The following is a 17851-nucleotide window of genomic DNA, read 5'->3' as shown; positions in this document are numbered from 1 at the left end:
GCAGTTGCTGCAGTAGCTTCTGTGAAGGGGAAGGGGCTTTTTGCGAGAAGCCCTAGAGAGCTTATTGCAACGGGGAAATCTATTAAGTGGACTAAACAATGTGGTATTGTATGAAAATTATGATAAAGTTATAATATCATAATGATAAGCCTTGAAGGTTTTTATAGTGATTTTTGATGAGGTTCAACAAATAAAATATACGTACGCTTGATTTAAAGATTCTAATATGAGCTATAATCAAATAATCAGCATTGAATTTATGTAAAACATTTTAGCTTAAGTTTATGAAAAATATAAAAAACGATTCATGAACATTCCAGAAGGAAAACAGTATATTTAAAAAAAAAAACAATAGGTTATTTTGAATGGCAACTTGTTGTGCTTGGATAACTGAGTAAAAATGTGTACCCTCTTTGTCAACATCTAGGATAACTGTGGGATGAACCATGTTTGAAAATTGGATTTTAACAACTTCATATGTTAAAGCTAGAAATTTTTCAATCGTAAACCTTGCTGACGGGTTTTAATTACTCAATGCTTTTTTTTCGTTTTTAATTAAATGCTGACAATATTGCAACATGTGGCTGGCCACATTTCAATGCAAGTTTACCTAACGACAATTGACAGACATCAAAATAAACGGAGTAAAAAATTCAAAAAATTAATATCCGACCTGTGTATGCCCAGCTGCATGCCGCCTCTCTGTGTCATGATTTTTTGGCATTGCCACAGTGACATGTTGGCCAAAACGGCGGAAATATCAAACAATTGGACAGTGCTCAGTGCCCAGGCCGTCACCAGCAAACCATTGCAAATGCCGAGGAAAAACTCGAAACCGAGCTGCCGAGTTGACATTTTCCAAAGGGACAATTGCACATGGCAATGCGAATAGGGAAAAACAAGTGGTAATGCCCAGGCCCATTGTTTCGCCTAGAGAAACAGCTGCCAGAAACCGAACTGAATCCCTGGGCTGCCTTTGTTCTATAAACATTTTGCGCTGTTAAAATTCAACTTCCGCTCTGGTAATATTTTCTTTTCTTTCTTTTTTCCGATTTTTTTTCTCTTCTTTTTGCTTGACTTGATTTTAGTGCTGATTTATTTTGTATAGCTCGGCACGGCCTGCAGCCATATATTGAATATCAAATATGATTTTAAGACGCTGCCAGCAAAAAAAAAGTAAAAAATTGTTTTGAATTGAATTTTATGTCGCAGCAGCTTAGGCCCTGACGTCGACGTTGACGTTGACGCTGATTCTGATTCTGATTCTGACTTCGACTCTTGGGTTCTGCCTCTCGCTCTTTCATTTTTTACTGCACTTTACTTGGCGCAACAATAAATTGCCTTTTATATATACATTGAATCTGCGGCTGCATTATGTATGACTACCATGAGATAAACGAGTGTATATATACATATATATATAGTATGTATATGTATATATGTATATATTTTGTTTTATATATAAATTCTCTTTGTGGCTTTGCCATTTATGTTATTAATGCGGCGCATGCCTTGCGGCTGCCTTTGTCTGGGCCCAGGAACCTGTTTGCCCAGGAGGCTTTGCTGCCTATTTTTTTGTATGCCCTTTTAGAGGGTCTTATAATATTGCCAAGCGATTCGTAACGAATGTTGGGTATATGAGGCCTCATGATCTATTATATAAGGTAAGGTAGTTTCTAATTTTGTTCCACATTTGATGGTATATATCTATATATTGCGTATTAATATTGGGTTTCTTGCACAATATTGTAATATCATATATGCAGTTGACACCGATTTGATAAATCGAGGCCCATATAAGTTTGATTTTTACTTATAATAGTTTATAATTAAAGATCTATTTTGAAATATTACTCATGCAATATTTGTTATCGTTTTGGTATATTTGTAAATCGGAACACTTTAATATACACTCTTTTTAATTTTTAATTGAGAATTTATACTATGCCTTAATTTAAAGACCTGACAGGTTCATCTAGATAACCAACTAATCTTTAAAAAAATGCAGCTGCAAGGGTATTTTATGTTCGTTGAAACGCGAATAGCGGTTGTCTATCTTGTTTTTTCTTCGCATGAAAATCAAAGTTTATAGCTGAGCATATAAAAAATATCGTTGATTGATATCGCTTTGGCATTTGATGTAAGTGAAACGCGTGCAGCGCAAATTTCATTAAATTTTAGCAGTTGCCCGCATATTTTACAGATGCCATAATTAATAGCCATGTGGAGGCTTTTGATACATTGTAGAAAACTTGCCCGTTGGCGATATAATTACAAGCATATTTTACAGCACATGTGGAGATCGAAATGAGAAGTTTCTCTGCAGCTTTTAAATAGGCTTTGGCTAGGGTGTGTAAGCGGCTAGCGGCTTTTAGCTTTTAATTATATTCTTTTGATGTGCCTTCTTTGAACTTCTTTGTGATTTAGCAAATGCCTAAGAAATGACCAGGGCTAAATAGTTGATATGTTCATTAGAAAAAACGAGTGGGAAACTAGGGTAGCCAAAAAAAAAAACGTTAAAAATTTGAAAGCATTTATTTTCTGTTCCAAGTAAAATCATATGCAATGCTGTCTATTTTGTTTTTCGTTCTGCGTCTATATCTATTTTGAAATGAAACCTGTATTTATCACTATATACCCAACTGATTTCTCAGTATTTTCCCATTTATATGAACTATGTATGAAGTGAAAAATAAAGTATCAGTAAGTTATATCAGTCATATCATTTCCAGTATTTGGTAATCTGTCCTGATAACAAAAATAACACGTACGAGTCATTTGCCACTAACGGCACAGTTCACACTTTTAAGTCGAACAGAAATTGGTGCTATATCTAATGCAACCCATTTATAAACCCATAAACTTCGCACAACAGTAGCCAATTACAGAAACAGCTCTCTAACCACCGTAAAGCAACGCGCAATCTATTCCATTTCGCATTACGACGCACGTATCCACATCTAAGTTTTTTTTTTGGCTGCCTAATAAAACTGGAAAGTCTATCACCGCATGTTCTTCTTCGCATTTTGAGTTGCACTCGTGTCAGACAAAGCGTCAGCAATTCAAAACGAAATGGAAAATTATAGTGTGCGACCAGTTGGTATTTCAGTAGTTGGACTAAAAGCACGACGGATACAAACCACCGAATCGGACGAACACAGACACCACACATTATATGTGTGTGTCTCCGGAGTGACAGCGGCAGACAGAGCCAGGTAGATGGGTGCTTATGGCTTCCAACTGTAAACCGGTTCACGCGACTGCGCAGCGGCAGAGAACGGCCGGCAAGTCGGCTGCGCATGCGCCGGAAAACCTGTCCAACGATTTGCTCTGCCCCCAAGACAATGTAATGGAAGAGCATCGGCACACAACAACAGCCTCAATGGCGCATCAATTATGTTAATGAAGCTTTAAATGTATCTTGATATTGAAAAACTTGTACAGGTTTTTCACAAAAAAATAAAAAGTTATTTTGCCGGCTGGTGCAGCTTAGCCGGTTTTTCCTATGCTGCTGGCAGAAAACTTCAGTCTCAATAAAAAAAAAAATCTAAAGACCAATTTGCATATGGCGACCTTTGGCACTCACCAAATATCTCTCGAGCCGGGCCCACACCTTTCAGCCGTGTCATTTTCACAGCGATATTACACATTCTGTTTTTCTTGGCTAACGAGCTTTTGTTTATATTTCACGCTTTTGCCAGCAACGGGGACGGCTCTGACCCTGAGCTGATTTATCCAATAGTTTATGGCCGACACGTAACTGGCTTTCATGTAATGCATGTGCGCAATATTTCTTGGTGGCATTTTAAGTTGCCGTAAATGAGAGTATTTGTACAGATTTATCCTCAATCAGGCTGCACAAATTCCCCAATGTCATGTAAAATGTCAGAGCTACATACATTCTGATAAATATGAAAGTCGATTGCCTTAGAACTAAATGCATATCTTATTCCTCCATTTTCACTGTACGCTGCGGATTTGAATTTGTGTAGGGTTTATTGAATTACCTTAAGTATGGACTACACTAGAACTAATTTGAAGGTTTCCCTGATATGTTATCTTTTGTTATGTCGAGCTCATGAATGTTGCGCTTTACTTTACTTATTAACAGGTTTATAATACTAATATTTTTCCCAGAACGAAAATCAGCAAAGAGTATATATCTATATTATTTTTCATATTTAATTTTTGGTCAAGCTAAATTTGTATATATTTTTTTATGATTTTCTTCTTCCTTCTGTATTTCATTTTTCTCTGTTCTGGTCGGTTAACAGTAATAGAAATATTTTAATACGAGTAACAGCTGTTAGCATGATTATCTTGTCAAGTCTCTAGATCTTACAATTGACTATACCTATTGGCATTATAACCCAGCTATTGGTATTGAAATTTATATTTTTCGATAAATATAACTAAAGATTATAATTTCATTATAAATATTTTAAAATTGTCTATAAAATATTATTTGGTAATCATATTTTGCTTAATCCTTAATCCTTGTATAAACATAAACATTTCCAAAATTCTGTTCAAATAATTATCAAAAGTTATTTGCAGTATTTCAAAGCTGAAAGAGAGGATACCATATACATATATAACGTACATATTTATATATAAAATCATAAAGTTCAGCTTGGCATGCTTCGTAAAGTTGCACTTATAACCGCGGGGTTGCCTTGGAAAAGCCAATTGCTGGCATTTGGTTGCAACGAGGTTTACGATTATGATTACGATTATTATGCAATTTTTTATGCATTGCATTAAATGCAACGTTGAGCGCGGTGAGCTGGTGCTGAGGTTGCTATGCAAATATTGTGAGGAATATGCATTAAGGGTGGGTGGAGATTAGTGAGGGGTGGCTTAAGTTAAAGCATGGACAAAGTCGTCAATATTTAATACTATTCATAAAGCCAGGCAAAAAACATTAAACTATGTAAAATCGAAAAAGCAAATTCCAAACCAATATCCGTCAGCCAAAAATTATTAAAATATAATTAATATACTTTAAAAGTAATTTATAATTCTATAAGTTTTATGTGGGCTAAAAAAAAACAAACTACAACAAATATAAAGAAAAGTAGATATGAATATTGAAAATGCATCGATATATAATACCCAAATAATTTTCTAAACTTATGTCTATGCAAGACAGTAAAGTTGTGCTGCGAATAAGTTAAATTTTATAGATAACCGAAACCAAGTACTATCATGGATAGTATAGCCATAACCATGCCAAAGAAAACTATGGAACTATAGATCTTTTTGCATATGCGTATAGCCTACCATATCGGGCCTGAAGTAGACCTGTTGCGTATACATGGAACTTTTCAATGAGGACGTCTTATCCGGAAATAATATGCATTTGCCTGGCATTGTTCCTCTGCCTGAGCCAGCATTAATTGTTGATGTTGTTGTTGCTGTTGTTCTGGTTGTTGTGTTATTGTTTGCTGTCAGGTGATGATGGCCAACGCCCACGTCTGTTTTCTGTGCTGTCAAACTGCTCGTCGAGTTGACTTTTGAGGCGTGTGAGAGGCGTTTCATATGCGTCCACATCTGATGCCAGGGCGCCGCGTCTTTCTATATAGTTTTTTGTTTCGTTTTTTTTTTTTTTTTTTGGGGGGTTGTTGGGGTGTGGCGTACACGCAGGAAGAAGAGTGGTTTGTTTTTGTTGTTGTATAGTTTTTTGTTTGCGTGTGTATATGTAAGAGAGTGTAAAGGATTGTATTGAGTTTGTTTGTTGGGTGTACGAAAAAATAGAAATAAATACAATTTTATTTTAATTGAATGCGGCCAATTTTTCAGTATTCAAAAGTATAATTTTAGGTTATGTAAATTTTTTAAAACTTTACTTTAAATGAACAAATGCTATATAGAGTTTCAAATAGTAAATGGGTATATGTCATAAATTTTCTGACATAATATTTTGATATATTTAAAACTTATAATATTTGAAAATTTGCAAAATCACAAGTGCGAAAAATCACAAAGAGTTAAAAGCCGTTATAATGGCATATTTGTTTAGATCACCTTTCTAAAAGTATTTCAAGTTTTTTTTAAATCTTTTTGCTTAAATTATGGTATTTGAGAAGCTCTTTCTCTGTCACCCTCCCTCTCTAGTATATTGGGTATATATGTATGTTATATACATACTCTCTTTAGTTGCCAAGCTAGTGAACCCCAAACAACATTCAACTGCACGCAATTGGCACATGGCACACACTTAACACCCTAACACATACACACGAATCACACCCCCCAATGTACTCAGCGAGCCCCCCATGTCTCAGCTACTATGATGTCATGCACTCGACTCTTAACAATTCACAATCCATCTAACCAACACTAGCACGCGAACAATTTAAATTTCATTCGCATTTACTTAATGCTTTTATTTTTCTAGTAAGTACATACATATATAGCATGATGTCAACCTTATAGACTGAAACGCTGGCTAGAATATTGCATTTTTGTTTTAATTTTTTTTAATTTTTGAGATAACGGCAGCGTTGCGATAGACGCCGGAATTTTGATAAGGCAACTTTTGTGTAATTGCTAGAGCAATTTGCTTGATAGGGTTGACTAAATTGATTAACTGGAATATTTATGACGATTTCATGTTGAGGTAGTCAAGCTATTTTTGTGATGAATTTTAAATTTCTCCAAAACTGTGAATCATTGTTGATTGAAGACGAAAATGCAGATTGTTTGAAGAACAAATACAAAGTTTCGCCGCATGAGGTATTTAGTATTAATTAAATATATATATAATATTTACGGTGTCGAAATACTTGGAAATAATAGTTGATTTTATTAAGCTTGATATGGGAATAACAATAGGCGCGAATTTCGACTGACTAATTATTATTGATACATAAAAAAAGTATGTAGTACTATAAAGACATTTCTATTGATTTATTAATTTATTGTTAAGATTTCAGAGTACCTTAGTTTTGTTTCAAGTTGTCTTATGAATCCCAAAATGGTTTAAAAAAAAATATATTTCTAACAGAAAAGTTCGAAAAAATATTAAATTATGTTAAATTTTTTTCTTTCTAGAATTATATTTTGTTTAAACTAGTTGCTTGATACGCTCAACTTTCTATATATTTTATATTAATGCCTTATCTCAATATTATAAAATACAATTTTTGTTTTAATAATTGAAATTTATTTTAGTTTGACAAATTTCAAAATAAAACTTTCTACGTTTAAAACACCCTCAAAAAATAGTCGCTAATTAGCTTTATATTACTGTTTACTCAGTTCCCCTATCATGCAATAAATATATATCGTTTGTTGTGTGCCTATGGCTCTGGCCAAGGCTAAGCCCACAAAACATGCATATGCCACACACAAAGGCCCCAATCATAATATTCATAGCTCAAATTTACAAACCCCGGACCCAATGCGGTCAGCAATGCATTTAAAAGTCATGCCCTTGTCGCTAAATGGGTCTATGGTTTTGGGGTCTCTAACCGCGCTGTGCTCACGTAATACCACAGAGTTGGTGGCAGAGAGAAACGGTGTGAGAGTGAAAGAGTAAGACTGCAGGGGGCCTTTCTCCATACATTAGCGACGCAAAACGCTAAACAAATAAAAACGATTTCCGTTCGTCATGCAAACAGTTGTGCACCCCGCCGCCCTGCCTACGCCCTTTAGCCAAAAAAAAAGGGCAACACGCTGCCATTTGGCAAGTGCAACAGCAGCGGCGGCTGCAACAGCGGCAACAACAGCGGCATCGAACGGAAGCAATGAAAATGGGCACAACAATTGCCCCGGCTTTAGTACCCACACACATGGGTGTGTGTGTGTGTGTTTGTGTTGCCATGACCCACGCCGCCCTCTGCGCCGACTGCATTTATGTGCATGCATATAGCTCTTTTTTTCTTAATTCATAAACAATTCATTAAAACGGGAAATGGCAATTAAAGCATATGCATGATATGTCATTAAATTATATACAAGAGGACGCTGTGAGAGAGTGCCTGACTGTGTGATACTCTGTAGCAAGCCCCGAATTGCTGGAGAGAATGTCTGACTAGAAGTTACTCTGTGACAAGCCGCGAATTGGCCTATCATAACTTAAATATAACTTCAAAAATGTGTTTTTTTAACAGAACACTTGAAGATATATAAAAGTTAATTACAGTTGATATACACACGATATATACAGTTGATAAACTTTTAAATTGAAATCTAGACGCTTTCGTGCATGGCTATATTGATTCAGCTCATCGTTCCGATACATATGTGCCTGCCTTTGTCTGTTGGATGCATTTGCACAAGTTTAATATACCCTTTACACATTTTAAATGAGTATAATATATACAGGGCATGCACAACATGTGGAAGAAGGAAGTTTGCCATGCGAGGCTGTACTGAAGGAGGTCAGTTCCCAGTTCGCATATTAAAGATATTAAATATTTATTAAAGTCGCGCCCCCCCACAAAGATAGCAGGTTGCTGTTTAGCTATAATGCGATGTGAATCAAATGCTAACCGAGTTACTCACGCATTCACTCACACGCACACTTACTACCACACTCACTCGTACACTCACTCTCGCACTCACACAATAAGCGCTGATTGCAATGCAACTGATGAGGGGGCCACGTCTCGAGCTGCATCTTTCCATGATTTTACTTTAGTTTCGTCTTGTCTTATTTTTTATGCTATGGCTCGTTTAATGCAAGGCGGGCGGGGGTTGAGGGGATTGCATGCGCAAGTGCAGGGCGCTTAACTCAATTGCATGTATGCAACAATTCGTTGCAGCTTCGCACTGTGAGCAACAACAAACTAGATACAAACAACAACAACAGCATTTGGCATGCAACATGTTGATGTAATATGCAAATTTGATGCTGTGCGCCCCATTGTTTCGAGTTTTTCCGTAGAAATTTGCTAACGTCGAAGTCGTAGTCAACGCTGGCTTGTTTAAGGCGCAAGAGGAAGCTGCTGCAAGCTGACAGTTGCAAGGGACAGAGAAAATCTTGAAAATATATATATATATGGGTAGCCAATATAAAGCGTATGTTTACTTGAAAATTCAGTTATATATAATATAAAATACAAACATATTTTATTTTTATTTTATATAATAAATTTGATTCAAGTTTCCCTGCGTACTTTGCTCAATTATTAAAGTAAGCAATAGAAAAATTATTTTATAGTTTATGAGATTTTTTTTGTTTTTACAGGAGAAAAAACTTTTAAAATCAAAAAAATATGCTAAGAAAATTGTTAAAAAATATACTTCGCTAAAAAAATTAATTATTAAAGAACGTAAATTTAATTTTTAGCCTTTTCATTAAGGTTTTATAAAAATCCTTCAAATAAGAAACGCAGCAAAAATAAAATTCATTAAGCTTGGCGTACGCCTTAAAAGGCTTTTAAATCTTGTAAGGAAATGAGGTTTAGAAGGTTATCTGCTAATTTATTTGGATAAACATATTTAATTTTCGAAAGATAAAATAAAATCTGCCTCTATTTCATTCGAAATACCAAATATACATATAGTATGTGCGCTTTTTTCGTAAAATGACCGCACATGATCTCTCTTATTTTTGAGGTCAGCCCTTTCACACTTTACTTGCCACACTTGGCGGCACTTGGCAACCCACTCTTTATCAATTTCACCCAATTTACATGTTGCCATATAAAAATTAACACACTGCTCTACATAAGAACTGCTGCCCACCAAATGCAATCTATCAAAGTGCATTAAAAATAAAACTCGCCCCTCTGCTACAGCTGGGTGCACGTTTCGGTTTTGTTTTTATGGGTCAAAGTGGCCGGTCCGCTTAATTGTGATATATCACTTCACTCCGAGAGCAACAGCATTAAGATATAATAAAAAAAAAGTACAGCGGGTAGCGAAGTTCAAAAGCTGCGCCGAATATCGTGTTAAGATATACAAAAGTTCAATTAAAGTTTTAGCAAATATTTGCAGGAATGGAAAATATTTTTCGGGAAAGCAACATGATAATTTGCTATACTCTGTGAAATTGAACAATTTTTTGACTTTCTTGAATTCATGGAATATAGAATGGAAAAATTACAAAGTGTAACCAATATAATCTTTTAAAAGTTCTGATAACATCAAGAAAGCATAAAAATCTTATTCAGAATTTAGTAATATTAGTTTTACTAAAAACGCCTTTACGCATAAAAAAAGGCAAGTAAATTTATGAATTAAGATTTAAACAAATCAAATTAAATTTTATATCATATGGGGAGTCATTTAATTATAGGGTTTCCAAAAAAATATTCATTTAAATTCGTAAATAATGTTTTACAGCAAGGGAATTATTTTATTTAAAAAAAAGATTTAATCAAATTTAAATATTTTTAATTATACCAATTTATTTATATTAGCATAATGTAGGAACAATTAAAATCGTATGTCCCTTTCTTAAATATCTGATTTCTTTGTCGATTTCAGCCCTTTTCTCATGCACTTATCTCTTCTCAGAATTTCAGCGTTAAAGCTTTTGGAAATTTGTTTGCAACCCAACAATTTTTTGTCTGTTTCTGTGGCAATTTTTATCCCACATTTTCAATGTAGTTGCTTTTTCAGTTGATTTGCTGCTCCTTCTGCTCCTGCCCAATTTCCTGCTCAGCCTTCCCCCTCTCTGACCTCTCTTACATTGCCAAAAATTGCACTACTGTGTGCCATTTGGAGCTGCGACTGGAAATTCCCTTGCGTAACAGCCTCGACCTGAACCTGGGACTGTTTCTGGGCCTCGGTTCTAGCATTGAGCCTATTTGGCGGGGCGCATTTGCAGCCCTGCCCCTTTACCCACTCTACCCGTTATTTGCATTAAGCCGGGCCATTTATTTGTATATTTTATTGTGGCGCATATTTTCCGCTAAAGTTTTTCCGTATGCTTCGCTTTTCTTTGCCTTGCCGCTCGCCTTATGAATGAAAACATTTTCGTTTTGGGGCCTGTATTATGAGAGGGGGTTGCATGATTTTCTAGGAATATAAACATATACTTATGTATATACATGTATATATATATATAAATTTCTTTGGCTCATTTTTATTTTTACGCATTTCTTGCGTGTCGTTGTCTTTGTCTGCCTTTTGTCTGTTTGTCTTTACGTTTAGTTTACTTTTAGTGGGGGCTAATGGGTCGAGTTGGGGGAACGTGCAGGTTCTACGATGCGTCGCTCTATTTTTTGACTTTGCAGATAAGCAGCGAATGTTTGTCTCTCTGTGTGTGTGTGCGTTTGTGTGTGTGTGTGTCTGCGCGCCCACTTGCCGCTTGTGCCCCGTGTTTATTCAACGATTTTGGATGCGTGCTTGGCGGCAATTCCGACTCAAATTACCCGGTTGCAGTTTTGCCTTAACCCTAAAATTTATTTGATTTTCTATTTATTTATTTACCTTGTCGTATTTTTTGTTGTTATTTTAGCTGTGCTTAGCGCTCGGACTGGGTTTAGTGTTACAGTTATTTTGGGTGTTGCTATTTATGAGCTAATTTATGGGGTCATAATTGCTTCTTATGGAGAAAACAAGTGTTTGCCCGTTTTCGGTGGGTATTTGGTATAATGATATAACTAAATATTGCTGCGGATATGAGTTTTGAGAGAAAAGCTTGCCAAGAAAGTTAACATTTTTATTTTCATTGTTAAAATTCGGTAAAATAAACAACAATTTCTAAAATCTAAAAATCTTTGTTTGTAATATAAATAAATAATAAATTCATATATAATTTGTCTCAGTTAATTTTAATTTATTTATATTTTTATTAATATTGTATTAATTCTGTTTTGCTAATTTGTCGTATAATATTTAAGGGAACATAGTGAAGAGTTTTTATTGTTTTTTAATATCCTCCCAAAAACTAAATTTTGTTTACCGTACAAAAAGCTTTTCCCATTTTATTGTTGTTCTCAGAAACAATTGGAAAACAATAAAATCATTTCGTGATTTATTTTTATCTTTAGCTGGTTCGTTTTATTTTTTTTCTTTGTTCTCTTCGGCAATACAATATTTTATGACTACAAAATTAGAAAATCGTTGTGTTTGATTTGAGAACTTGTCATTTATTGGTCAAATTGAATAATCTTTTTGTTATAAAAATAACTTAAATAAAATTTTTTAAATGCGCATAGTTTAGTAAGGATTGACGCTTTCTCTGCTCTTTTCTCTCGTTCTTTTTCTTCTCGCTCTCTTAACATTTTCCGGCTATTAACTCTATTATATTTACGATCGGCTACACACTTTCTACACCTCTTTCCCTGCACATTTTCCCATCAAATTGGTCACCTTACCCCCTATCCGCTCGCCCATGAGGCCTGTGTGCGCATTCAGCCGTGCAGAGAACATTTTTCATTTTAAAATTCTTTTTTTTTCATTATTTTTAATTTGTTGCAAAAACACTGAAAATGTAACAACGCGAATATGAATTTGTTGTGTTCTAAATGCTGCTGTTCCTTTTTGTTGTTGTTGTTGTTGGCTCTCTGCCGTCAAATTGAAACGCGCAGCACAAAATAAATTGACATTGAACGTAAAATTTATTGAAATTGTTTACGTGGGGGCTGCAATTGTTTTGCGGTCGTTGTTGTTGTTCCTGTTGTTTTTTTTTTTGTTGGCTTGTTTTTTGCGCCGACAGTCGCTTGAAAATATTTTACAACCATTGGAATAGATTTCATTTCATTTCTTTTAATACCCTTGCAGTGTGTGCATCATAATTTAGTCACGAAATACGTAACACATGGAAGGAGACGTCTCTAACCCCATAAAGCTTATAATATTATTGATCATCATAAACCAACAAGTTTGTCTCTAAGTTTTGAAGCTATCATGTTGCGCTCATCGGAGCAATCGTTTAAAGAATGTGAAGAAATATGTGCCCAGATGTGGTATATATCTGCAAGTGTATTCAATCTGCGACACTCTAAAAGTGAACTATGTTTTCTTGCTTTAGCTGAATTTCACCCAACACACACACACACAAACTATACCTAACACATTTCTCCCACATAGCGCTGCATGTTTTCTGCTCCAGATACGCGACTTAAGCCCTTTGGCAACTGCACTCGAGTGCAGCGAGGCTTGGCCATATGGCCAGAGATGGAACTGGCCAAACTGACCGTGCAGACAATGTCCGTTTGTTTGGCTTTTGGTACCGTACATATATACTAGTAGTGTACATTTTCTAGCTATCTGTGGCAAAGTCCAGCCAAATGCTCGCCGGGCACGTACCAAGTTTTTCTCGATTTTCTTGCCGAGATTTTTGCTGTTTGCTTTCCATTTGCGAGCTCGCTGCTCGAGTGAGTCGCCCTGGCGCTTCCTACTCATAACTTTGGTGCTGTCTCTGTGCCGTGTCTCTGGTTACCATTTTTCTTGTGCTTCGCTTTGTTTCAGCTTTTGCCTTTGCTCATATTTCTGGCCTGGCCACTAACGGGGCAAAAACTTTGAGGGCCAATGGCTTTTTAAGTGTGACTAATTATGAACTTGTCTTAATGTCTTAAGCACTTGAAGCGTTAGGCCGTCGGGTTCAATGAACCCCCCACCGTTCCTCCTCTCACCCGACATTCACTGTCCAGCAAAATGACCCCGAAAAAGTGCAGCATTGATTTTGTGCCTTATGCATAAAGTTTCGGGCGTTGCCAAAACTTGGCTTAAAGAAAACTGTGAGGAATAAAAAATGAGGCACACAGAAATTTATCGACCTTCGCTGCTCGCCTCTCCCGTACAGCCTTCAACGTGCTCAGCTTCCATTTTCCAGTTGCCAGTTGCTAAATCTATTGACAGCAGCCCCAAACAAACTGCATAACAACTGCGCAAATATTTGGCAACATTTTGTTGCAACGTCGCGTTGCGACATTCAGGAAACTGAGGAAATTATGCAGGCAATTTGCTTCCAGACGAAAATTCTACATAGTACAATTTGTTACGAGTCAATAGACTAAAAAGAGTGGCCTGACAAACTGGCAGAGCTCAAGTATTTGGCATGCACTACTTACGAGCTCTCAGGTAATCAGTCAGTTTGCTGGCAAAGCTGGCTTCGAGCCAAAGTAAATTGAAAAGCCAAGCGAATTAAATTCTGAAAGTCGCAAACTTATGTGACTCAAAAGAATTGCATTAGTCAACATCAAAATTATCTAATGCTCAACTGGGACACGCTTAAAGAGCAATAGAACAAGAAGGAGCCAACCAAAGAGCGACCTTAAGAGCGGGATTTTACTCAAAGAGTGCTTATTAAACAAGCAGGACTAAGCTTCCGCTCTCTTATATATATATATAAGCCTCTTCGTCTCTGCTTTATTATTCCAATCATTTATGGAATATTGGTGATAAATACAATAAATTAAATTATAGGATAAAATATAAATCTAAAATTGCTAAATAAGATTTACGAAAAGGGAAAACACCTAAACTAGTGGACTAACTCTTCATTGCCTTTGTTGAGACTCAAATCCTCTCTTAGAAAATACTCTAAGTCGACATGTTTGAATAACTCATGAAATTGAATGTCTGCAGTGCTCCAAAAATATAAATAAAATGATATTGTATAAATAAAATATAGTATAGAGTCAAAGTTGTCTGGCATTCATCAAAGACGAACTGTATTTCTCATATATTATTGTTTTGTTTACGTTCTTTCTGACTATCCAGTCCTTCAATGAATGGGAAGAGAAAAATTAAAATATGACATGAGAGGAATTTTTAGGCCTTTGTTATTGTGGGAGCACTTAATTAGAAAGGTAACAAATCGCATAGTGAGACAAAAGTCAATTCTACCTCCTGAGTATTCCTAGACCAGTTTATTCTAGCCCAGCTCTTCTCAAAAGTTATCAGCTCTTATGTCATATGAAAAAGTCATTTTCTAAACTGTCTTCACTTTACAAATTGTTAGAGGATCTTTTATAATAAAATGTTTTAATTTAGTTAGTTGTAGGCAGCCAAACAGAGAGAACACAGGCTCAAATCCCAGACTAAGGTATGAATATTGTTGTGCCTTAGTAGGCAGTGCTGTTTTTCAGTTAGGTTAAATATATTCAGGCGTAATCATAACAATTGCATTACTTTTTCTTTTGTTAGAGCGAACTTACTTTCTCCCCCGAGACCAATTGTAGTCATTCCACACTGACATTCTGTACTGTGTACAATTAGAAGAGCTTTTAAAGTAGTATTGTACAAGGGAGAGCTTATGTGCTCTACTCATTTAGTGTGAACTCCTTACTTAAGCACACAGTGCCCATCGATCATGTAATCGCAAACACGATTCATTTAGTTTCTGTGTTTGCCCAGCATAGATACAAGTAAGCGATTGTGCCTATCTTAAGTCCGTGCTGTATTGTCGGGTATCTTTTGCAATTCATTATCTTTGTTTGTTTGGTTTGTTTTTGTTGTTGTTGTTGTTATTGTTCTTGTTGTGCAGAGCCTAAGCAAACCCTACAAAAATTGTTAGTTACCTGACAAGGTTTATAGGCTGCCTGTTTTAGGCCAGGTTGACATAGTAGCCGGCAGAGCAGTATGCAAAAACGGAGAAGAACAGAAAACAGAGTCCACAAAGTCAAAGACGTGGATAAGCTTTAAAAACGAGCAGAGTCTAAAGAGCTTATGCTCTGTAGATGATGAGACCGCAATGCCAACAACTCAGATAGACGCTGTTCAGATAAACACCCGACAGATAACAGTGTTAACAAAATAATAACAAAATAAAAAGCATTTACATACACACACATAAATACGCAGCCCAGAGGCCAAGTACATGGGGGAGTGTTCCAGGGGACTGGCCATTAGTGAAATGCTGTCAAGAGCTGGTCAGGAACAGGCCAGGAGCGACCCAACAACAAATGTGAACATGGCTTAGTAGCAACAATGAATGTGAATACACTCACATTTTTTTGGCTCAGCTCACGACTAATTCACCAGATTCGAAATGACCTTTACTGTCGCCGAGGGATTGACAGAGCTGAGATTAAAATTTTCGCGAATCTGGATTTTTATTTTTGAAGTAAAAGCTAGCTTAGCTAGAATGATACGATATGTACCCGAAAAAGAGAACTTTGATTTAGGTTAAGATACGTTCCATCGCTTTAATAATTAAACTCGAAAAACTCGGACAGACTGCGTCACTCTTTTTAAGGTTTGCAAAAAACACTGGCATCGATGGGATTGGAAAGTAAAATTTAATGATATAAACAAAGTAAATGTTCTACAATTGAGATTCATTGATGTGTGCAAGTTTCTTAGCTAACAATTATTTGCAAAACGGCAGCTGTTTGGGAAGAAACCTCATCAATTTAATTAGTTAAGAACTTGCATAGCGTTTCACAAACGACGCATATAAAACATTTGGGAATTCAAATCACAATTGGGTTAGCCCCAAGATTAGAATGACTGTATAAGATGAAAAATCTTCTAATCGGACCTGATTGTGGAAAACCAAATAAAGAAAGAGATTCTTAACTACAAGCAGAAATAGATTTGGTAAATGAATTTGAAACCCCAAAGAAAAACTTGAATTCACCTGAGAGAATTACACAAAGTATTATATAAACATAGGAAATTATCAAGCAAATGCAAATACAATTTTCTTCCTTCGTTTTTTATACCATATACCTCAAAGGTCTTCAGAAAGTGTTATTTTATTTAATTTGATTTTTATTTTGTTTTTTTTTCTTGAACACCCTTTACTTTCAAGTGAGTTTCGTATCAACAACTGATCGATAAACTCTAGTTGCCCACTTAACAAACCCATCGATTTAATTCATATCTCGAGACTGAAGGAGTTGTCTGAGTGGCTTCCATTCTCAGGCTCTCCCTGTACCATGCCAGACTTGGTAATCTTTTCATTTTCACATCACAAACCGAAACATTGGCGGAAACTTAATTGTAATTTATATGTGTGTGTGTGTTTGTGTGTGTGGCGACTATCGGCTCTTGGACTGCTGGACTGGACTCACCTTTGGATCGAGTATGCTGCGCTCCAGGCTATCCTCACGATTCATGGTCGTTGCTGTGCTGCCTGTGCCGCTGCTGCTGCCACCACCGCCGCCGCCGCCGCCGCCGCTTCCTCCTTGGCTGCTGCGCTGGCTGCTGCGTTCGCGTTCGCGTTCATGTTCCAGACGCAGACGCGCACGTTCCACACGCGCCAGCGTGGGACTGTCCAGTATGGAGGGTGCGCGCGAGGGGGGGCGCGAATTGTTTGTTGTATGCAGTTGCTGCAGTTGTTGTTGCAGCTGCTGATGCTGCTGTTGCTGCTGCTGCTGCAGCGTCTCTAGCGTGGCGCTGTTGTTGGACGACGTCGAGCCCGGCGTGGGCGTGGCCGATGAGGATGAGTTGGTCATCGTTGCCGTCGATGTGGTCGATGTGGTGTGCATCAGCATGTTGCTTTTGATTTTTTTTTCTTTTTTGTTTTGGTTATTGAGGGGCGTTTCAGGAGCTGCACTTTGCTGCACTTGTATCGTTATATAATTTAGAACTTAACTGCAGTTGGTAATTCACGCACTTTTTATATTCAATTTTATCTGACTGTGAATTAGAAATTTAGTGAATAATTATTTAGCCTTTTAATTCGTTGCAAATTGCGAGTTTTATGGGTCACTAAATAGATCAGTAAATGTTTTTGCAGTTACTTGACAATTGAGAATCGTTTTTCTTTCTAATTTTGCAATCTTTTGTAATATATTTGCATCCAAACTAAATATATTTCCAAAATTGATTTGTTAAACTATTTGTTTCTTATATACCCCATTTTATGAATATATTTGTTATCTGTCCCCAATTTTGAAAGTCTCAGAATGTAAACTTTCGGATTCAAATGTAAATTTTCATTTCCTTCCCAGTATTTTTAAATAATTTTGAAAATTAAATTTGAAAGACTTTTAAA

At 36.3% G+C, this 17851-nt stretch overlaps 1 protein-coding gene and 1 long non-coding RNA gene across 5 annotated transcripts in view; one reads left to right on the top strand and one right to left on the bottom strand.

The window, feature by feature from the left end:
• LOC135438867 (uncharacterized) overlaps positions 1-17399 on the bottom strand; it is a 57425-nt gene extending 40026 nt beyond the window's left edge. For 3 of the 4 annotated variants that reach the window (XM_064697402.1, XM_064697403.1, XM_064697404.1), the window contains exons 1-2: positions 16926-17399; positions 5284-5577 (exon numbers count right to left, since the gene is read on the bottom strand). In XM_064697402.1, coding sequence (XP_064553472.1) covers positions 5284-5577; positions 16926-17348 — 717 coding nt within the window. In that variant the 5' untranslated portion in view covers positions 17349-17399. The remainder of the gene's footprint in view (positions 1-5283; positions 5578-16925) is intronic. The other variant, XM_064697405.1, reaches the window with a different exon arrangement.
• LOC135438872 (uncharacterized) overlaps positions 1-17851 on the top strand; it is a 145765-nt gene that overhangs the window by 47517 nt on the left and 80397 nt on the right. The window lies entirely within an intron of this gene.

This window comes from Drosophila montana, unplaced genomic scaffold (genome assembly GCF_035044405.1).
Source record: "Drosophila montana isolate Dmon_TW-CO22-7 unplaced genomic scaffold, ASM3504440v1 contig_402_1, whole genome shotgun sequence".
Classification (NCBI taxonomy): domain Eukaryota; kingdom Metazoa; phylum Arthropoda; class Insecta; order Diptera; family Drosophilidae; genus Drosophila; species Drosophila montana.
Note: the sequence above shows the minus strand (reverse complement) of the source record. Positions and strands in the feature narration are given on the sequence as shown.